The 23,652-nt window shown below is 44.7% G+C and overlaps 1 protein-coding gene across 2 annotated transcripts in view; it reads left to right on the top strand.

The window, feature by feature from the left end:
• Nucleotides 1–23,652, top strand: part of DEPDC1B (DEP domain containing 1B) — a 280,294-nt gene that overhangs the window by 29,644 nt on the left and 226,998 nt on the right. For both annotated transcript variants that reach the window (XM_086960671.1, XM_086960672.1), the window contains exons 2-3: nucleotides 11,143–11,408; nucleotides 23,037–23,172. In XM_086960671.1, coding sequence (XP_086816797.1) covers nucleotides 11,143–11,408; nucleotides 23,037–23,172 — 402 coding nt within the window. The remainder of the gene's footprint in view (nucleotides 1–11,142; nucleotides 11,409–23,036; nucleotides 23,173–23,652) is intronic.

Raw genomic sequence — 23,652 nt, 5'->3', positions numbered from 1 at the left:
CCATAAGTGTGGCAAGTCTTTCTTTATTGCCATTAATTCATACTTACTCCACGGAGTATGAACACATTGAGAAATGGGGTTCTAAACAGGAACACCAGCAGCAGCAAGGGGTGCAGGAAGGGGGTGAAATTCCGCATTCATTATTTATATTTCCTTCTAACCTTAACACCCCAATGCAAAGAATGTTTAACAGCCCGTGGGATGTCTGGGGAAGGGATCGTGTGACCTTGTGCATCATGCCACAATCGTAATACCTCTTTGGGGGTATTTTTATTACACGATGTCCACCAGTCCTCTATCCTTTCAGTCATATATTGAATGAGAAAGTTTTGTTGAAAAACATCAAACCTATTTACAGTTGGCATAACTGTATTCGTGGCGGCATTATTTATGCCATCCATCTATGGGCTATCCTTTTAAACTCTTCTGGATCAGCTCTCTGTGATCCATATCTAGTATTGGGTCTGTCCCTCCAATTCCCACTCCTATCTCTTAAATTACCACTATGCTTTTGAATCACAGGTGGGGTACCTGCAGGCATATTTCCATCAGATTGGGATGCAGAATGGGTTTGTCCTGTCACTAGCCTTGGTAAAAAATGTACCTGAGGGATAGTCAATACATTTGGTGCAGTTATTGTTTGTCGTGCTTGTGACTACTGTTGAACAGCAGACGCATTAAGTATTGGTCTGGGTAGGGGGAGGCAGTTGCTGACCTGGCAATGGGCCAGGAAGAATTGATACATTTGGAATGGGTACTAGAGGTGTATTTCTCTGATGACCCATCTGTAGTGGTACATTTTGTGCCTGCGCAGCAGGTATGGGAACCTGTCGGACATATGGTGGAGGATTCTCCAATAGTCTCTCTAATACCTCACCCTTGTGCACATGTTCTTTCTCTTGTGTCACATATGTCTTGTTAGTGGTCATTCTAAACTCCCTGCCATACATTCAATACTTTCAGTTTGTTTATATTGATCAAATGCTTTGGATTTGTGCAACAATCCCTTTTTCTGTTCCCTTTCCTTCTTTTTGTTCTTTAATTAGAAACATTGTAGCATGTTTTTGCCATTTATTAAACCTGTCCCACATTGCTTGTCTGACCTTTTTTTCTTAAACAAATATTGCTGCAAATATTGAGTTTTATCTAGATCAAATCCACCGTCCAGCGGCCATCTCAAATACTCATTTCCCTTAGTATATCAATCCCATAATCTGTTCCACAAGTTAACACCTGTCACATATTTTGTCATCATCTTCCATGCAGGACTACCCTCAACTGGGACCGGTTGGGACTCATTCAGACGTGGACTCAGGAAACCGCAACAACGACACTGAAATATATTTAATTCGTTTTCTCATTGTGCCTTAAAATCAAAGATCATCTAAATGAGAACTTACCAATACAATCTATACAGGCCTATTTATCACGTCCAACCTGAAATCCAGCCAATATATTGCAATAAAATTCTAATACCAAAAACAAATCAATAATTCTAAACGCCTGTTACAATATAACTCCGAACAATCTCACCAGGTATTTGCTGAAAACGTCTGACTTTCTCTACTCTGCAATTCGGCCCCCATTTGCTTGACCAGTTTGGTACTTTTGCCGGGGAGATCCTATTGCCGAGGGACAGCAGTTCGGGACTTCAGATGGCTGCAGGATGACCTAGTCTCATTAGCAGGGGCCCCAGCAATCGGTAAGCCTCGGGTCGTGTCGCCTCAGCCACAGACACAAATGCTGTTGGATTTATCACATAGAGGTCCCACGTTTAGGCGCCATTTGTAGAGAATGCACCTCTGCGCTCTGGAAAAATTCGACTTTAAATTCAAAGGAGTACAGATAGTCATAGGTAAAACAGATCAGTTTATTTATGCTTAAGCGGATACAAAACCAACAAGGGAAAACCTGTTCTGTGAAGGTAATGATCAACTAAAAGAATTCTCCTTTCATATTTATACTATACTTCAAACTAGTCTGCCTACGGACTTCACTCCCCTCCACTAATCAATTGGAAATTTCCTTCCAGTTATACATACAAAAATAACAGCTAACCACACTACATTTTCAAGATAAGTAATCACAAACCATCGCTAATTGCAAATTTAATGGAAAAAAAAGTGTGGCTTTCCATCTCAGAGAAGTACAAATGATTAACATTCTAGTAACAACTCTGTACTTTTCAATGGACATGGCGTAAAAGAATGCACAATGTCCGGACGTGCATGTAAAATTCCTCAGACAACGTACAGAGTCAGGTGGACTATTACATAACCTTTTCCTCAAGATATAGACCGGCCGCAGGTATACTACTGTTTTTTTCTCCCTGAAAATAATTGGGTTAAGCTGATGAAGGTATTATAATCCTAGATATAACAAAATTAAGATGTAACCGTTTTTTAATTAGAAAACTTCTGCCAACAAATGGCATATCTCATACACCCACCCCCACCCGAATACAATTCCTCTTTATTTTAAATCAAGAACAAGAGATGGTGGTAGTGTATACTGCTGCTAATTGATAATTGTTTCACTTTACTTATGCTATCCTTAGAAGAACAAAAATGTTGCACATAAGGGAACATTGTGCTCATGGTCTCGTTGTATTGTCAATGTTTCTTCTCAAAGTACCCAATTTGTCATAGAAAACACTATTTCCTTTTGCATAGTCCAAATTCTTCATAAACGGTGCGAAGAGCTCGTACGAAATGACAAACTTCTGTTCCATTTAGATAAGAAAAACTGATCCGACAGCTCTGCAGTCCTGGAACAAACTACTGGAATATCAGCAAGAAAGAGAAGAAAGAAAACATGTCATATACAACCGTGCCCTCTAGTGTTTACTGCCTAGCATCATATCTAGCTACATAGCTAATCATATTTGAAGCCATTTGCAATACTATTAATGTATGATGAAGCTCGCTATTGTGGTGCACTGTCAAAGAGTGATCATTATTGCTGTGTGCTTGTTGCACATTCGTTTGCAGTGCCCTGACTAGTTTTGACGCTTCACTGTGGTGCTACGTTGCACAGATTGGGAACTGCTGCATTAGAGGACAGTCCTGTTGATGCCTGCATTAGATTAGAAGGCTGACCTGCTCATCTAAAGATCTGTGTAGGCCATCTATGATGTTTAGTAAAGCTGCCTCTGTGCTGCAGCCTTTTCTGAATCCGGACTGAAAGGTGTCAAGTAGGTTGTATTTTTCGATGTGAGTGTTGAGTTGTGTAAGCACACATTTTTAAATTGTTTTAGCGAGGAGGGGGAGATATAAAGGTCGTTCTGGTCGTTGTCCGTTATTTTTATGAGGGGTGTGACTTGGCCAAGTTTGAAGGGAGCTGGCACGTAGCCACTCAATGGGGGAGGAGTTGATGATTTTAATCCAAATGGGAGAGATGACGTGCTTGAGGTTTTTCTCTATTGCGGCAGGGAGGGGGTCGGAGATGTAAGATGCTGGCTTCATGTTAGAGAGAGTGTAAAGGACTTCTCCAGAGGTATAGTTACATTCAGACCAGGTTGCGTCATTTTTCAGTTGCTACGGTTTGGTGGGTTGTTTTAGAGTGAGAAGAAGGCATCTATTCATTGAAGGCAGGGCTGTGGGTGACCCCCTTCCACAAGGGGCATCTTTGGTGCAGGGTGGGGAGGTGATTAGTTCTAGTCCCTTGTTCGAGGTTTTGTTGGCGCAAATGTTTGCGAGTTCTTCACTGCTTTGATTAACTGTTAGATGTATGTTGGGAGAAGTAGATGGATTGCTGTTTGATGTTGAATAGGTCTTTGGACCTGTTCCTATACCCGTCAAGATGCTCTCTGAAGTAGGTGGATTTTTCTTTAAAGGCGTGTTTTTTGTATTTTTGGCGTTTGGCCTAGAGGAGAGAGAAATTGGATTCTGAAGGCTGTTTTCTCCAATTTCTTTCAGCTAAAAGTAGTTGACGCCGTTCCTTATTCAGGTCTTGGTTGAAACAAGATCTGGAGGGGATATTCCTCGAGTTTCAGAGGGGCGATTGTTTCCACTCGTTCTGTTAATTTTGTTTTGTATTGGGCAGATAGGTACTCGGTGGATGAAAGGTGTGGTAGAGGACGAATTTGAGTGCAGACTAATACTTCTAGCTCTGCTTGGGGGATTTGGTGGAAGTTTCTTACCCAGCGCTTGAGACGGCTGTATTGGTAAGAGCGATGAAGGGTGGAAGTGATATTGAAGAGAATTTGATAATGGTTTAACCAGTTAGATGGAAGGATAGAGCGCAGAGTTAGTGTTGTGCTTGGAAATTATTGCATCTAGGGCGGAGCCCTTGTGCGTTTGCATGCAGCAATGTTGGGTGAGATCATTTGCTTCCAGGAGGATGTAGAGGACTTGTACTGTGGGTATTTTGTGTTGTTCAGGTGCAGGTGTAGGTCTTGTAGTATAATGTTGGTGCTGACTTTTAGCGAAATTTGCAATAGTAGGCTTGCCATGTCTTCGAGAAATTGTGAATTTTTACAAGGACGGTGATAGATGATGTGGAATTTGATGGGGTTGGGCCCATATGTGGAGAGTTGGACTCCTAGGTATTTAAAGGTAGGGTATTTGACAGTACGAAAGGGAGTTAAACAAAGGTCGCTGTGTATAATTGATATTCTGCCACCCATGCCACCTTTGCGGTCGCTGCGAATAATTGAGAAACCCGCTTGGGAGATGAAGTCGATGTAAAGCGGATGAATGGCTGTTTAGCCAGGTTTCAGTTAATTAGCGCGCATATGTGTTTATCTATATATAAAACGTGTTTATTGATGCGTGTGTGTGTGTGTGTATATATATGTGTGTGTGTATATATGTGTGTATATATATATATATATATATATCTCCGAACCTCTCTGCAGTGCCCAGCCGGAACACAACTAAAGGACGAAATACAGACTCCAAATGTTTGTGGAAAATGCAGGTCTTTAATTCAAGTTTGTCAGACGCGTTTCGAATACCTTTGTATTATGTATTATATATATATACTAGCGGCCCATCCCGACGTTGTCCGGGTAAAAAAAGGCTAGGCAGCAATGGTTTTAGTATCATTGTACATTCGTCCCACATGATAAGAGACACATTTTGAAGCAGTGTCCCCAAAAGTCAGTTTTCCGAATAGAGCATATTGAATCCCTTTCAAGGGAAACTGTTAGAGGCAGTTCAAAGGTAGAATGTGCTGTTTTCCCAGCTGTTAGCAAAGTGGCAGCTATTCCAGATGAAGCAACAGCTAGAGCCAAATTCCCAGAAGATCGAACTTTGGCAAGTATGAGGTTGATTAGGTAAGTCTTTCCTGTGCCACCGGGGGCGTCTATGAACAATAGTTTGCCTTGCTTCTTTTCAACACTATCAACTATGGCGTTGTAGACGAGTTGTTGATCGGGAACTAAGTTAGGCAAGTGTTGAGCAAGGTAGTTATTTAGCTCTGGAATATGTGTGCGGTAGCGATATTGTGGTATCCAGTTAGGTTAGTTCGGACCGCTGGCGGCAGGCTGAAATCTTGTAAGGACTTCTCACTTAATAGATACAGTGAGTCTTCAATTTCTATAAGTCCTTGGTTTATGATTTCATTGTTGATAGCAGCCCGTGCCGACGTTGCCCGGGTATGAATTGCTGCCGGCCAGTAGTATATTGTTTTGTAGGATTTCGTTTTGATAGCATTTCTTATCTGTGACAGGCCTGTGAAATGCTCCGATTCACAGTGCACTGCTGATGCACTTAAGAGTGCGCGTTCAGTAGTGTGTGAACTCGAGTTTCCCTACTTTATATTTCTTTGCAATATTATATAGCGCAAACTCGACAACATGCCATGAGCATAATTTACATTACAGAAGAACACATTCATTTGTGGTAGGCACGGGGAGACAAAGCGATTTGCCATGGAATCACAGGATGTTGAGCTGATGCAGAGATTCGAACGTAGCTCCCCAGCTCTAAAGTTCGCAATTCTAGAACTTGTGGCGGGAGGTGTGTCTAAAAGTGTATGTTGGTGCTAGCCATCAATGAGAGAGACCTGTGCATTTTTCAAATGGGTGGTGAAAAAATATGAGTATGTTGCTGGAGATGTGGGCTGCCGTGCCACCAATGTACTTACCGGGGGAGGGTAAACACAGAGTATTCCGCAACTTTCTTTCCGCATACCATCACTCCGTATACTTTCATTACGAAAGTACCATGACTCCGCAATGCCATTATAACGCATGGCATTACATTTTATATGCTTTTACTACGCATACATTTACAACGAAATTTGTTGTAAATGCATGAATGGTAAAAGCATGTTTTTTTTAATGTTTGGATAAGGTAAGTATGGGTATAGGGGTATATGTTTTGGGGTACTGAGGTATATGTTTTGGGGTTTTGGGGTATTTTAAGGGTTCAGATATAGTTTTGGGTTATGGGGTACAGGGGCAGTTTTAGGGTTTAGGGATAGGTATGGGTTTTGGGGTACAGGGGTATTTTTAGGGTTCAGGGCTAGGTTTGGGGTACAGGGGTATTTTTAGGGTTCAGGGCTAGGTTTGGGTTTTGGGGTACAGGGGTATTTTAAGGGTTCAGATATAGTTTGGGGTTTTGGGGTATAGGGGTATTTTTAGGGTTCAGGGGTAGGTTTGGGTTTTGGGGTACAGGGGTATTTTAAGGGTTCAGGGCTAGGTTTGGATTTTGGGGTACAGGGGTATTTTTAGAGTTCATGGCTAGGTCTGGGTTTTGGGGTACAGAGGTATTTTAGGGTTCAGGGGTAGGTTTGGGTTTTGGGGTACAGGGGTATTTTAAGGGTTCAGGGCTACATTTGTGTTTTGGGGTACAGGGGTATTTTTAGGGTTCAGGGGTAGGTTTGGGTTTTGGGGTACAGGGGTATTTTAAGGGTTCAGGGCTACATTTGTGTTTTGGGGTACAGGGGTATTTTTAGGGTTCAGGGGTAGGTTTGGGTTACAGGGGTATTTTAAGGTTTCAGGGCTAGGTTTGTGTTTTGGGGTACAGGGGTATTTTAGGGTTCAGGGGTAGGTTTGGGTTTTGGGGTACAGTGGTATTTTTAGTGTTCAGGGTTAGGTTTGGGTTTTGGGGCACAGGGGTATTTTAAGGGTTCAGGGGTAGTTTGGGGTTTTGGGGTATAGGGGTATTTTTAGGGTTCAGGGGTAGGTTTGGGTTTTGGGGTACAGGGGTATTTTTAGGGTTCAGGGCTAGGTTTGGGTTTTGGGGTACAGGGGTATTTTTAGGGTTCAGGGCTAGGTTTGGGTTTTGGGGTACAGGGGTATTTTTAGGGTTCAGGGCTAGGTTTGGGTTTTGGGGTACAGAGGTATTTTAGGGTTCAGGGGTAGGTTTGAGTTTTGGGGTACAGGGGTATTTTTGGGGTTCAGGGCTAGGTTTGGGTTTTGGGGTACAGGGGTATTTTTAGGGTTCAGAGCTAGGTTTGGGTTTTGGGGTACAGGGGTATTTTAGGGTTCAGGGGTAGGTTTGGGTTTTGGGGTACTGTGGTATTTTTAGGGTTCAGGGCTAGGTTTGGGTTTTGGGGTACAGGGGTATTTTTAGGGTTCAGGGGTAGGTTTGGGTTTTGAGGTACAGGGATTTTTATAGGGTTCAGGGCTAGGTTTGGGTTTTGGGGTATAGGGGTATTTTTAGAGTTTAGGGATAGGTTTGGGTTTTGGGGTACAGGGTACAGGGTATATTTATAGGGTTAAGATGGGTTAGTGTTTAAGGGTGTTGGGGTATTTTAAGGAGTAAGGGTGCGTTATGATCATGGGGTGCAGGGGTATTTGAAGGGAGCAGGGTGGGATTAGTACACAATATGAGACATGGCATGAAGGGTGGAACGTACCACACGCCCCCAGTGTTTGTCACGCCCCCAGCACACGCCCCCAGCACACGCCCACAGCACAACGCAGACACGCCCACAAGGGACTATTTTGCTGGCATGGTTCTTTTACCTTTTAAAAGTATATGGTGGGCGTCTGTATAGCCTATGTCCTTCTGCTGCAACTGCCCTTTCCAACGCTGTATTGGGTGTTGCGATTGGTGCTGTGGTTCCTGAGATTACCCGCCTCAAAGGTTTGGGCTCTCTCTTTATATTATTAGTATGGATATATATATATATATATATCTCCAAATCACCAAAACCACACACTCACCTTCAAAGAAAGTAAGCAGGACACAGCTCCGAGTGCCAACAAAGGATTTATTCAAGCAGACCACAGCTTTGCCCTTGCAGTCCGTGAAACGCTATGGCAGACGCGTTTCTAGCCGGAAATGGCCGTCATCAGTGCCGGCTTCACAGGCTGGCTGGTAAGTCCTGGACACAGAGACTGCCCCCTAAGTAGCAGTCTCTCGGCTCCTCCTCCTAAGTGCAGGTCCTTTGATGGATGTTTGTGATTCGCAAGAGTGATGCATGGTGGGAACTGAAGTCCATCGTGGTGCCGCATACAGTGATGGGGTAAACCAAAACACCCGAGTGGTGTCCCAAATTCATGGCGCAGGACTGAGTGCCTCCATACCACTCCCAGGTTTGTTATTCAGCTTGAACCTCCGTTAGCACTCTTTATCAGGCAGTAAGATACCGCCTACTCTCTCCCCTTGCCGAAATGACCGCCTGGTGGCAATGACTTTTAGCTTGGGGGGGCGCCGCGTTGTGCACTCCTCGTGCTATACCACAGTTTTTTGCCTTTTGAACGCGGAGCACCAGATCGGGAGGGTGTGTCCTTGTACCGGTATCGGCAACCCGGTACTATACATCCAAAACCACACGCTCACCTTCAAAGAAAGTAAGCAGGACACAGCTCTGAGTGCCAACAAAGGATTTATTCAAGCAGACCACCGCTTTGCCCTTGCAGACCGTGAAACGCTATGGCAGACGCGTTTCTAGCCGGAAATGGCCGTCATCAGTGCCGGCTTCACAGGCTGGCTGGTAAGTCCTGGAGACAGAGACTGCCCCCTAAGTAGCAGTCTCTCGGCTCCTCCTCCTAAGTGCAGGTCCTTTGATGGATGTTTGTGATTCGCAAGAGTGATGCATGGTGGGAACTGAAGTCCATCGTGGTGCCGCATACAGTGATGGGGTAAACCAAAACATCAGTTAATTAGCTCGCATGTGTGTTTATCTATATATAAAACGTGTTTATTGATGCGTGTGTGTGTGTGTGTATATATATATATATATATATATATATATATATATATATATATATATATATATATTCAATTAGCCCGGCAGCCGCAGATCTCCGCTCTCCTCAAGCCTCTGAGCGAAGGTGGTTCGTGTGTAGGTTGTGAGCCTCTATATAAATTCTAATCTTGACCTTTAGATTTAAGTCAAAGAACACACGAACACTTCTTGCTGAAGAAATAGCCTTTAATGCAGTTCAAAGGCAACCAAAAACTACGAGTTTCAGGAGCTCACCTCTCTTGTTCACGAGTGAAAGTGTTACAATTCCGATAGGCTTTAAATCAACATGTGACATAATTGTGAGTAATCCTAGAAAGCAGACTAGCGCTGCAAAAATAAAAGTGAATAGTTACTAATGAAAACCTACACCAATATTCATTTCATATGGTATACAGCCTCATAGTTTTTATATTTGAGAAATACATTTTGGCATTTTCGTATGCTCGCACTTGCATATAGAAAATTAATTAATTATTGGGCGTTCTAAACCAGGTCACATTTCACCGGATTTCAACAGAACCTTTTACCAGCTTATTGCCGGTGAACCTCACATCGGTTTTAGCATTAATCTACCAATTATAATAGAGCGCATATAGTTGTCTCGCCCCAGTGGGCTTATTATATCAGTTCTTTTTAGTTTTCCAATGAGTTATTCCGTGCCCTACGGTAACTAACACGCACACCTGCCATGCACAGTTTTGTCATCATAAATGTCATTTGCAAATATTCCAGTGATATTCTCAATGAACAGGTCACAAATATTGTTATATGTGGGGTTATTAGCAGTGCAGGGTGAGGGTGCAAATTGAATATTTTCCCACAAGTATATTTACATGGTACATTCTCAGTGCGTTTATGTGTGGTTTTTTTTAAAAATAAGTATGTTTGTTCGAATCCCAATGTGCTGTCTAGTAAGTCAGAGCAAGGATGTTTTATTTTGGGATCTGCAGTAGTCCTAAATCGCGAATAGATACTTGAAACATCAGCAACAGTTACATTTTAAGTGCAGAAAAGTGTATTTATATTTATGGTCAGTAAATAATCTGAAATTCCATGAGATTTTTCTACCCCTCCCCATGGAATGATAATGCAATTGTGTGTTTTTCAATTACGTAATTGTATTGTCCTGGATGATAAACGGCTTTGGTAGTTGAACTAATTGTTAAAGATTTCTCTCTTTCTTTGACACAGTGATACGCGATTCATTACTCCATCTCCCATATTTACTCAATACTATTTTTTTATCCTTCCTAAAGGTCGCAAAGCAATGTTATGGGCCAGTTTATGATTATTTAGACAAATGTGCTGATTCAATTTCTTACAATTTATGTTGATCACTCACATATTCTATCGAAATTTCCTTTTCTTCTTCTGTTCTGTTTTATAATTCAGTCCTTCTACAAAAGGAATCACAGTATGTTTGCCTTTATTAAAAAAAATAAAGCTGCTGTCATTTTCCTAAAGGCTGGTCTCTTCTGTCTAAGGAACAGAGAGAGCTGGTGAAACACATCTGAGAGCATACATTTCTTATATTAATATGCATTTCATTGTTATCCATATAGTCTCAGCACCCCTGATGATGATTTGTGCACTATCAGGAACCACTGTAGTTTACACCAAATGCACACATCTCAAAGGGAAAAAAAGCAGTGGTTTTGCTTTTCATATAAAGCAGTTGTGCTTATGTTGTGTTTCACTTATGCATCACGTTTGTAAATGTAATTTAAATTGTTTAATGGTGTGTATTTTTCACTCTTTTCTAAGGTTTCTTTAATAATCAATAGTATGAAAATCTGGGAAGAGCATAGTGGTTCTATATACCTCTCAGTCACCGACCTCTCTCCTTAATAAAAAAATTATCGCTTAAGAGGATTGTCTCTTGGTCCTTTTACTATATGTTTTCTAATTCTGATTTTGGTTATCATGTTTGTATTTGTGAATGATATTCTACTGAATACTAATATTATTTTGTTAATGTTTTCCTGTTCATTTCAGTGGAATGAGATCATTGAAATTTTTCGTGCACGGATGCCGTTACGGAGACATCGAATTCACTTTAAAACCTATGACAATTGTTTCTCAGCTTTCGAGGCCATAGTCTGCTTGCACGACTTGCTTAGAGATAACCAAAATTTTGGGCCAGACGTGACACGCAATCAAACCATTCAGCTTCTAAAGAAATTTAAAAAGAATCATGTCATTGAAGATGTCAAAGGAAGGTGGGGCCAGGAGGATTTTGAAGACAATGGTTACCTTTATCGGTAAGTTGTATTTAGTATGACCTATGTCGGTCACATGGTGTGGGACCATATATTTGGACAGCAAATCATAGCTATTTATCTCGGAGTTTACTGTCTGAAAAGAGATGCTTCAGGTTTGACCAGTAATGCCAATGATCTTTGTATTTTTCAATAATCTAGGGCATAACAGCACAGCCTTAACATATGAGCAAGAGACCTTTGATATGTGTTACATACTCTGTGATCCTATGCCCGCCACCATTTTTTAAGATTTTAATCTTGTCAATCGTTTAGAGTTGGGAATCTTAGTCATGTACAGGCTGTGGTAAATTATGTATTTTAGGAGCCGGGCACTCTTCCAGCTCGCAGAGTGGCTGCTGGTTTTAGAATGCCTTCTGTCTGGTGAGTTTGCCAGTTAGTCACCTGTTTGCCAGTTTCATGTCTGTGCTGCAAGTGTCTCCTTATAAATGATGGTGAGTAGGCATCAGAGGGCTCAGATGGCTTGCTCCTTTTGTTAGGTATATTGAGGTGGGCTGGTTTTTCAAGAGCACTAACTCTCTTCCTTGTTAATTAGGCCCGTTCCCTGGGTCTTGACACATAATCGTATTTGCTGGCTTATGTTTGTAGTAGATACTGTCATTTTGCCACTTATGCCCCAGGCCTCCTGTATTGTAACTCTTATCTAAATATACTAGTTGAACTCTTTCCACACTTGAGGCTCCTGGGAAACTTGATTTGGCCAGTCAAGGATTATTACAGGAGACTGTAGTAGGTTTAGGAGGGATACTTTTTGACATCTTTATCTCTATCCATATTGTGGACGAGCGTGTACTTCTAAAACCTTGTGCTTATTATATCTACTTAAAGTTGAGTAGCTAAAAGTAATAAGCAGCAAAGAAACCTAGCTATGACCCATTCTTCTTCCCTCCATCAACCCACTCCTTACGCTGATCCACTCGCCTACCTAAACCATTTAACCCTTTTTATGGTTGGGTGTTTTAATAAGAATATCGTGAATACTTTGGGAAAATCGTGTCTAATGGTTTGGAGATCATAGGCACTCAGCTACAACTTAGGGAGAACTTTGCGTCTCTGTTTTTCCTTGGGACAATTTGTCTGCAAATAATTGTGGATGAAGTTGTATTAAGTGTGCTGTACGCTGACCCGCTTGGTGTAGTTAGACAGTGGAGAACAAATTGCTCAGCTTCTAGGACTCGCTCTTAAGGATCTTGCTATACGAATGCAGAAGCTAGGTGTAATTAACATAGTTGAGAATTATCCTGGGTTACCGAGAAGCATTATTGAACTTTGCAGTATATTTCCTACCGCAGGATGATCCGGATGCTGTTGCATTGTACTAGTTGACATCCTGTTGTCCAAGAAAGACCAAAGCCAATAACTGGTCCCATAATATATGGTCTGTGGTGTCAAATTTGGTAAAGGGGTTCAATAGGGCCAGGAGTGGAACGGAGCCCCCTTTTCCCATAGTTTTTCCTTTATGCCAAACAGGTCCATTTTAGCTTCCAGGCCTGGGGTGAACCCTTGCCGCCTGTAACTGATTATAATGTTCCAGATGCTTTGTAACTTGCGTGGTGACTACCATCACCAGTATTTTATGGTAGAAGGGAATTCGTAGTGGGATATGAGTTTTGGGAGCACAGTGTGTAATAACCAATTGAGTACAATGTTGCCCTATAGTAGGGTGGCAACGAGCAGTGGTAGATTTCACATATCCCATTTCAAATTCCTGCACAAAACACAGCTTATAAATGCCCTTCTCCCAAGAATGTATCCTATACACTCTGGGAACTGCTTGAGAGAAAGCATGAAGAGGCAGCTGGGTTTTTACACATGTTCTGGACGAGGCGAGTAGGTAAATTGGTCTTCCATGGGGAATATATGACAACCATTCTTAACTCCTAATTGCATAAGAGTCTTGCACCATATCTCAAAAAGAAGTGAATGAATCATAATGTGGTGGCCTCTTCCTCACACAGCTGAAGAATAGCAACCCATTTAATGCAAAAAAGTGAACCTATTCATGATCAGTGCTGGTGCAGTGATTTTGGTAAGTAAGCTGCAGTAAGAATCCCGTATGGCTGCAGCGCTCACCAATCCCAAAGAAGATGATGACCTGAATGACTGGAGAGAAATCTGTTAAACACTTTAATCCAAACAGATGTCAACTCATCTAGCTGCACTGTGTAATGATGAATATTGGATCTGAAAGACACACGTTAGTGATAGATTCCTTACCTTAGAATATCCACCAAATTGAGCATACATGAACCAGTGGGCAAATTCATCGATAGGTACCTACAACCTCTTGTCACAAAAAACATCTCCTATATAAAGGATACCACAGACTTTTTGGTAAAATTACAAGCAGTAAAAATGGAACCTGACTGTATTATGGCCACCGTAGACGTAAAAACATTATATACGTCCATACCACACAGAGAAGGCCTGGAGGCCATCGAGAAAGCCTTACTACGCAGCACCTACCCACAAGATCTACAAATCTTTTTGTTACAATTGATGGAATTTACCTTGATGAACAGCTACTTTATTTATGACAAACACTGGTACATCCAACTAAATGGCACAGCCATGGGAAATTGCGCCGCACCGGCGTACGCTAATCTGTTCATGGGAGCTTACGAAGAAGAACATATCTATAACAACCATGAATGGGCAACACACCTATTAGCGTACATGAGATTCATAGACGACATGTTCATTATATGGAAAGGAACACAGGAAGCACTGACACAACAACTGATGATTCTAGATGAGAAAAACGAGAGAATAAAATTCACATGGAAGATCGACAAAACCACCATTCAATACTTGGATGTGGAAATAACATTGAACAACGGCAACATCACCACAAACCTATACCGGAAACCCACAGACAGAAATAACTTATTACATTACACCAGCCACCATCCCACAACGCTGAAAAAACACCTACCGTTCACTCAATTTCTTAGGGTGAAGAAAGTGGTATCTGAGGACCAGAAGTGCCTAGAACAACTTGAAATCATGGCAGAAAGATTTTCCTCTCGAGGATATCCAAAAGAAACTATCCAGGAATCTCAAAAAAGAGCGCTTACCAAAACAAGACAAGAACTATTGACATATAAAACCACCATTAAGCCACAGAGAATAACATGTGTAAGTAAATACTCAAATGTCAGCTCCCAGTTCAAGAAAATCATTTACAAGAATTGGCAAATTGTGCAAATGGAAAGTGATTTCAACGGCATATTTGATCAACAACCCCTCTTTGCTCATACCCGTGGCAAAAACTTAGGAGAGCTATTAAAACAACCTAAACAGACCTTTCCGCATCAAATTTTCAGAGGAACAGTACCATGTTTGAACTGCGCAAACTGTCACAACATCATGGGGGGATAAATCACCCCATGAAAGGACACAAAATACCACTTAAAGTAAACGCCAGTTGCGACACCACCAATGTGGTATACCTTTTAAAATGCCCATGTGGAAGTGTATACGTGGGTCACACGGAAAGAAAACTAAAAGTGAGGTTAACCGAACATAAGAGTAACATCCGCACACACTCGACCAAATCAACGGTAGCTACCCACTTCACAGAAAAACGCCATAATCTAAATCAACTGAGAGCTTGCATCCTAGAGGTGGTACCAAAAAAAGAAGGAACATTGAACAAAAAAAACCTGCTCAAAAGAGAAAACCACTGGATATATTACCTGAACTGCCTTAAGCCACATGGACTCAATGATCGGACAGAACTTTTGTGTTACTTGTAACTTAGAGACAAGTACCTATTATAACATACGACCTGTTAAACATATCGTCCAGTAATTCATATAGGGGGCCGATTGATTTTCTCCACATGTTTAAAACACACCTTGTAACACCGAACATGTGTTTGTTTACTAATAGTTTCACCTTGCTAACACGCATCGGCAGAAAAACCTGCACTTTTATTGTCACTAAAGCTTTATTTTGTCAATTTCACGCTAGTCTAAAAAAAACGACCCAGCAAGGACAGCCTGCACCTTTAATGAAACCACTCCCATATAGCGACATAGAACGCATGCGCTAACTCCGCGGCGTTTCCTAACCCCGATATGCAGACTCTCCATTGAACCGGAGAGTACCTGAGAGAGATTGCAAGCAACTAACGGTGAGCTAAAACTAGACCCACAGAGCCAAAGCGTAAGCGGCAGCGCGACCCCTTTGTTAACCGCCAGTTAACTTCATTGCATATGCCCCTAATCAGCGTTAAAGTTTAAAGACGCGCGCATGAACACACGTAACCAGCTATGTTATAACCGAAGCCTCTAAACAGCAGGATAGCAATGTTTTAAGGACAGGCGCTTGAGTATACTAAGTTAAGCATGTTTATCACGTACTTTTGAGAGAGCACAAGTAGTGTTTATTAGTGACTTAAATTTGGTTCAATCACATAAGGTTACAATGTACATATTTCGTTTGTTTATAGATGTTCCCTGAAGAAGGTGACTCATTTCACCGAAATGCATAGGAACTAAACAACATTGTTGCTACTTGCCATTAACCATCAATGTGATGACATTTTGAACCAATTGGAAATACAATTTATGTTGAACAAAACTACCTTTGTTTGGAATTTCATTGGTGAATAAAACTCCAGCTGGATTACACAGCATTAATACTGGTGCCATGGGAGACACACCTATGGGTTCATAGGTGCGCAACCAGTTTGTTACCTTAGAATATCCCCAGGCATCAGACTGGATCCGGGAAGTTTTTGCTTAGCAGTACCCCTGGGCGTCAGTAGGTGACGTCCTGCAGCTCCGCGTCAGTCACTGACGTCGTCCGCGCCGAGATGACGTTACGGAGAGTACTTAAGCTCCAGCCATGCGTGCTGACGTCAGTTCTTTCTTTTTCCACGCCAGTAAGCGCAGATCCGGATTGAGCGCGTACCTAGGTCACTTTTTGACCGCTATTTTGAGTCTTTTGTCTCCCCACTTTTTCTCCTGGTGCCCGTAGGGATGCCTGGCTTTAAGTCTTGTGGGGCCTGTCGCCGAAATATGTTGGGGGGCGCACCCCCGATGGTTGCCTCTACTGCCTGGAGACTGATCACGACTCCCAGGACTGCCATGTCTGTCGTGCCATGGCCCCCAAGTCCTTGTGGAAGCGGTGCCGGATGTTGCTGGAGGTCCAGCATTCAGCACATCGCTGCTCCGGGTCTAGGGGCCGTTCCCAGGTCTGCTTGCCAGACCGGAGCCGTCGCTCCTTGGACTCCAAGTCTTCACCTTCGGATTCCGGCAAGCGTCGCCATAAAAAGAAGTCAAAGACTTGTGTACTCTCTCCAACGTCCCCCCCCCGTCGCTCCTCGGAGGCGGATGAGGGGGACAGGGACCTCGCCCCTGCGGCTCCTCTGGAGCCTGGGAGTCCTCCGGCCTACCCGCCATACCCGGGTCCGTCGGCGACTCCCAAACAGATGCAAGAGTTCCTTGCTGCTAGGGACCGCCTTTACTGGCCTCTGGCTCCCACCGGTGTGCCTTCGGGCCCGCGATCCTGTGTCCAGATCCTGCTGGCCCGGCGGCTTCGTCGCCGGCTACAGCCCCAGTGCCACAGGATCCTGCTCCGCTGGCTCCGGCCCCGGAGCCGCGAGGTGCCGCGTTGCTGGCTCCAGCCTCGGCGCAATCCTCAGTTCCACTCTAGGTCCCGTTTCTCCCACCTTTGCCCCGGTTCCCAGACCATTTTGTTCAGGCCTGGGATCCACATTGGGAGCCGGTCCGGCCCTGGCCGGTGCCATTCTCTGCGCCGTTGCCAACACAGTTTGTCCCCTCTCCGTGACCTGCCCCAGCTACGCCAGAGTCAGATGACGACTAGGCAGGGTACGAGGACCCGCTTGCTCAGCAATGTGACTCCGAACAAGATTGGGTGGTCGACTTAGAGGATGCAAGCGACCTCGATGTCTCCTCTGAGCTGGGGTTCGCCTCTCCCACGCCTACGATGGAGGAGGGTGTCTCCTACACAATGGTGCTCTGCCGAGCTGCTGAGGCTCTCAACCTTGACCTCCTCACAGTGGCCCTCAAGACCAACCTCACGGAGGTGCTACAGATGGCGTCTTCCTCGTCTGAGCCGCTGCTTCCTTTTAATGACGCCCTTACATAGGTCCTCTTGGGCACTTGGTCGAGCCCAGCCACGGGGGCCCTGGTGGATAAAAACGTCACCAGACGCCACCGACCGATGCCCGGTGACCCAGCTTTCTTGACCACTCACCCTACGCCTGAGAGCCTGGTCATTCAGGCCTCGACGTCGCAGAGTGCCTTTCCCACAGCCCGCCGGATAAGGACTCTAAAAGGCTGGACCAGTTTGGGAAGCAGTTGTTTTCTTTGGCCAGCCTGGGGCGGAGGTCGGTAAACACCGCCTGCTTGTTGGTCTGCTATTCCCACGCGCTGTGGGATGCAGTTGCCTCAGTGTCCTGAGGAGGTGCAGGCTGTCCTTTCTCAGGCAATTGCTGAAGGCAAGAATGCGGCTAAGCTCGCCATTCAGAGTGGGTTGGACACCGCCGACTCATTGGGCAGGGCGATTTCTACAACTATGGCGTTGCGGCGCCACGCCTGGTTGCGTTTGACTGAGTTCCTGCCTGATGTCCATAGCTCCCTCATGTACATGCCTTTTGATGGCACCCGCCTGTTTTGCGACAAGGCTGACAGTGCACTGGAGCGCTTTAAGGACTCGCGGGCTGCAGCCAAGTCCTTGGGTCTTTCTACTAGGAACCCGGCCACTCTTGGTTTTCGTTCTTTTCGTTGCCAGGGTCGAGGCACCCAGGCACGCCCCTCCACCAGGCCTGTGCAGAACCAGCACCAGCGAGGCCGTGGTCGTGGGTTCTGCAGGGGCGGGGCGGGGAACCAGCGTGGAGGTCCATCCACCCCCACCTCGCTGCTTGCGCCTCCAAACCCTCCTAATCTGAGCTCCCCACGCCGTTGTGTGGCAGGATCCACCACCATCTTCCCCGCTGGCGCGGACTAATCAGACAAGACGGTGCTGCAAATAATCTGCCAAGGTTACTTTCAGTCTCCAACCCCCCCTCCCACCCCCGCCATGCCACCTCATGTCAGCGGAGCATTTGGTTCTTCTCCAAGGGGGGCCATAGAGTGCGTCCCTGCACCAGAAGTAGGGAGTGGTTGTCATTCCCACTTCTTTCTGGTCCCCAAGAAGGACAAAGGAGGTCTGCATCCTATCTTGGACCTCCGGGACGTCAATCGCTTCCTCCAGAAGGAGAAGTTCAAGATGCTAACTCTGACTCAGGTCTTGGCTGCCCTCGACCCTGGAGACTGGATGGTAGCGTTGGACTTACAGGACGCATATTTTCACATCCCTGTCCTGCCGGCCCACCAGCGTTACCTGCGGTTCACGGTAGGCCAGGAGCATTTTCAGTTTACTGTGCTCCCCTTCAGTCTTACCAGCGCCCCTCGGGTGTTCACAAAAGTGATGGCAGTGGTTGCAGCTCATCTGCGCAGGTCAGGGGTATCAGTCTCCCCCCTACCGTGACGACTGGTTGTTGAAGGTGGGTGCTGTATTTGCTGGGGTTCTCCATCAACGTGCCGAAGTCGCACCAGAGTCCCTCTCCTTCATCGGATTGGTTCTGGATTCGACGCAGTTTCGGGTCTATCCTACCGAGCAGCCAGTCTGATATATTCAGGCTACTATTCCATTCTTTCAGCCTCTATCCCGGGTTTGTCAGGATGACCCTCCGGCTCGAGGGCCTGATGGCTCCTGCATCCTGTTAGTGCAACATGCCATATGCGGGCTCTCCAGTCGGACCTGCGGACCAGAAGTTCCAGTGCGCACAGCACCAGGCAACCTGTCCTATCATATCCAGATCTCAGAGGGCACTGCACAACATTTGCAGTGGTGGTTCACGAATCTCGATTGGGTCAATGGCAGATCCCTCTCCCTTCCCCAACCGGAGCACACAGTGGTGACGGATGCGTCCCTCCTGGGATGGGGAGGCCACTTGGGAGAGGCGGAGGTCAGAGGCCTCTGGCGGAGTCCTTGCTCCATATCCATCTTTTGGAGCTTCAGGCGATCCGACTTGCACTGAAGGCATTCCTTCCCTCTGTCCGGGGAAGTGTAGTGCAGGGGTTCACGGACAACACCACCGCCATGTGGTATTGCAACAAACCGGGCCGGGTGGGGTCCTGGACCCTATGCCGGGAGGCTCTGCGCCTATGTACATGGCTGGAACTTCAAGGCATTACCTTAGTGGTTCAACGCCTAGCAGGTTCTCTGAACGCCAGGGCGGACGAACTCAGCCACCGGTGCTTGATGGAATGGTGTCTGAACTCGGACGTGGCGCACGGTCTCTTTCAGCAGTGGGGAGAGCCTTGGTTGGATCTATTCGCCACCGAAGGGAACGCAAAATGTCACCAGTTCTGCGTGTTGGAATTTCCTAAGCGGCACTCGCTCGGCAACGCTTTTCGTCGCAAGTGAAGTTGCGGGCTGTTGTACGCCTTTCCGCCTATACCACTTCTGCCCAGAGTGCTGAAGAAGATCAGGCGTGACCCGGCCCAAGTTATTCTTGTGGCTCCGGACTGGGCTCGAAGAGTATGTTATCCCGAGCTACTCAGTATGAGCATCGATCCCCCTTTTCGACTGCCTCTTCGGGAGGAGGTTCTGTCGCAGCAGTAGGGGACATTCCTTCACCCGAACCAGTCCAGCCTCCACCTCCATGCGTGGAGATTGAGCGGCGATAGTTGACAGCTTTCGACCTTCCTTTTGAAGTCTGTAATGTCATTCTGGCAGCCAGGCGTCCCTCCACTAAAACGGTATAAGCCCGCAGGTGGAACAAATTTGTGGCATGGTGCACAGCAAAGGCTGTGGATCCCCTTTCGACCCCCTCTTTCTGAGGTTCCTCTGTTTCTTCTATATTTGGCCCAGCAGGGCTCTACTCTGGGCACTATCAAGGGCTTTCTTTCTGCCATCTCCGCCTTTCTGAGGCTTCCTGATCAGCCTTGTCTTTTTAAGTTCCCGGTTGTTAACTGTTTTCTCAAAGGCATTACACACACATTCCCTCCCTGCCTTTCATAATGACTCAGTAGGACTTGAATCTTGTCTTGACTTACCTGATGTGCGCTTCCTTTGAGCCCCCTTCATAATTGTCCCTTATGTCTTGTTACCTTACGGCTTTCCTGGTAGCTCTCACTTCTGCCAGAAGAGTGAGTGAGCTCCAGGCTCTTTCTTCTAAACCTCCTTTCCTCTCTGTTCATCCGGACAAGGTGGTTTTAAGAACCCGTCCTTCTTTCTTGCCAAAGGTTGTCAAGTACTTCCACATTGGGCAGACCATCACTTTGCCCACCTTCTTTCCGCCTCCGTATCCTTCCAGGGAAGAAGAGAGGCTCCACCTTCTGGACCCAAAATGTGAGTTTGCTTTCTTTCTGCAGTGTGCACAACAGTTCCGGGCGGATGATCAACTCTTTGTTGGCTCGTGGGTGCCAAAAGAGGTGGGGCTGTGCGCAAACGGACCATTTCCCGGTGGCCCATTCTGTGCATCAAAGCATGTTACTCCTTGGCCAAGAAGGAGCCTCCTGAAGGGCTGCGTGCCCATTTGACCAGGGCAACTGCAGCCACTACTGCCTTGGGACGCGGCATTCCCTTGCAGGACATTTGTCAGGCAGCTACGTGGGCTTCGCTGCACACGTTTACAAAGCATACTGCCTTGACAGTCCAGTCCGGAGAGACAGCTTCTTTGGCCGTTCTGTGCTCCGTGACTTTCTGGTATAATCCTGTTCGCAGACCCACCTCCGGGGTTGGTATTGCTGGGGTATCTATTCTAAGGTAAGGAATCTATCACTAACGTGTCTCTTTCAGATGCACAAGTTACTACTTGTGTAACGATATATCTGTAAGAGACATTAGTTAGTGATAGATTCCTTACTGCCCCAACCATCCTCCCCGTTCTGAGGACTGATTACTAGAGTTAAGGTCACCCCTTTCAGGGCTCTAGTTTTATGCACCAATGGTCAGTATCTTGCATGGCTCTGCGTTCCTGGTACGGAAAGTCGTGTACAGAACGGACATCAGCGCGCATGGGTGGCGCCTAAGTACTCTGTGACGTCATCTCGGCGCATTAAGACTTTCGTGACGGACGCGGTGCCACAGAACGCCACCTACTGACGCGCAGGGTTACTGCTAAGCAAAAACGTTCCGGATACATTCTGACGCCTGGGGATATTCTAAGGTAAGGAATCTATTAATGACGCCTAGGGATATTCTAAGGTCAGGAATCTATTACTAACTAATGGCTCTTACAGATATATCGTTACACAACTAGTAACTTGTGCTTCAGACGGAAGCAGTTGTAGGCGATTAACTAGTCCTCTGTCCTCCTTGCTTATGCCAATACTGCTTCCATTGATTTTTGTCTATTTGTTGATGTACTTTCCATCCACTGATCCCCTAATGGTTTTGTTTATTGAAACTACAATGAAAACTTTTTTTTACATTAAAATAAAAGGAAGGGGGTGGGGGTGGGGGGGTGCACCATCAAGAGTTTGAGAAGCTGACTCTATCTCAATAGGTTTTTAAAATGTGTATTTTCAAAACGGGGAACTAGTGTTTAGTTCCCTTAAGTAGAACAAGAGAGCATTATTCCTGACAGAAAATAAAACCCTCTGTGTTGGGAAATTTTCTTTGTGGAAAGCATACTTGCGGGGAGTTATTTTTCAAATTGCTCGTTTTCGGAAAGTAAGTCGAAGTGTCTAGGGAAAACCTATTAAAGTGGCTGAAAAGGATAAAGGACTTGATTCATAAAGGTATTTGTGCAACTAATCTCAGTTTGAGTGCACAGGCACCTTACTTTACAAGTGTGAGAGCATGTCATTCACAAAATGTGACTTTACTCCCGTAACCGATGTCTTTTTTTTTAATGAAGTTAAAGTGTTTCTACATGGGGGTAATGGAGCAATAGGTGTTCCTAATCCCATGTTTAGCTCATTCCCATTGATGATTCAAGTGTATTTGCAGTTCTAAGAGCGATACAACAGAGTACTTATCTGGACACAAACCATATGAAACTAGATTTTATTCTTGGTAAAGGTTATCACTGGTCTTTTTCTATATGCCCCTGTGCAAAAGGTATATCAAAAAAGAAATCTATCTCAATACCATACCAGGCATACAGCCTGTTAGGCATCCCAGTGCATTCTGCTGTATAAACAACCCGCCCACACCTACCTCACTTTGAACTTTCTCTTCTCCCTTCCCCAAATCGCTTGCTACCTTCACCCTTGCGTGGTCGTTAATGTAAGCATCCTTAAAAGTGAATTGGTGCATTGGAATGCGAGTCTAAGGTGGGTCCTTAGTAGTGATCATTTTAAAGAATATTTCTAAGTAAGTTAGCCTTGAAATTGAATACCTTCCGCTTCTTCTAAATGAGATTATTGCGCCACTGACTGCTACTCCAATGACATCTAATGTGGATGAAATGGCGTTCATGTTCTTTTTCTGGATGGCATTGTCAACATCTAAGAGTGGAGCAGAATTGAAGTTGGTATAAGGGTTCCTGGATTGGCTCTTGTTATTAGATAGTTGTTATAAGATAGTTGAGAGATCTTTAGTGAAAAGAAGTGGTTATTAATTATATTCTACTTTTTAAAGATTTCCACCATCTTCACCCTTGAAGCCGTATCCAAAAAGACCCAATTTTCGACCAGAGGTCCCTAGATTTCCAGACTGGAGTGAATATGAAGCAATAGCATCCAGTGATCACTCGACCATGAGACCCATTGTAATGGTAAGATTCTCTTCCGCCATTTTTTGTGTGCAGGCTGGGTGGTGGTAGTTTCAACTAAATCCTCTGTTGCGCATAGTTTACTGCAAGAACACCTTTTAGCAAAGTTCCCTTTGTGTTTAAAAGGAAGTAAATGCTTCGAATGTAGTATTGAACATTAAATACTTGCCTATGGTTAATTCATTCTTTCTTAAGTGTACTATTGAAATTTGTCAGGGTAATTCTTAACTATTTTCAGTTATATAATAGGCCCGTATCATCTTATCATTCAGAATTTCTGTGCATTGTAAAGGAATTCATTTAGAAAATTTGCAATGTAATGTGCCACCAAAACAATGCTATTTGGAAAAACACTAGCAAACTGAAACTTTGTTGTATGTAGTTCTGCTATTTGGCACTTATAAGAATCTTTTGTCTTTGCAGAAATCCTAAATAGAGAGTTGAAAGTACGTCTGCTTGAGTATGTGCATGTATTTGTTGGTA

The sequence above is a fragment of the Lissotriton vulgaris genome, chromosome 3_1 (genome assembly GCF_964263255.1).
Source record: "Lissotriton vulgaris chromosome 3_1, aLisVul1.2, whole genome shotgun sequence".
Lineage (NCBI taxonomy): Eukaryota > Metazoa > Chordata > Amphibia > Caudata > Salamandridae > Lissotriton > Lissotriton vulgaris.
The sequence above is the reverse complement of the archived record's forward strand: the minus strand, read 5'-3'. Positions and strand labels throughout refer to the sequence as shown.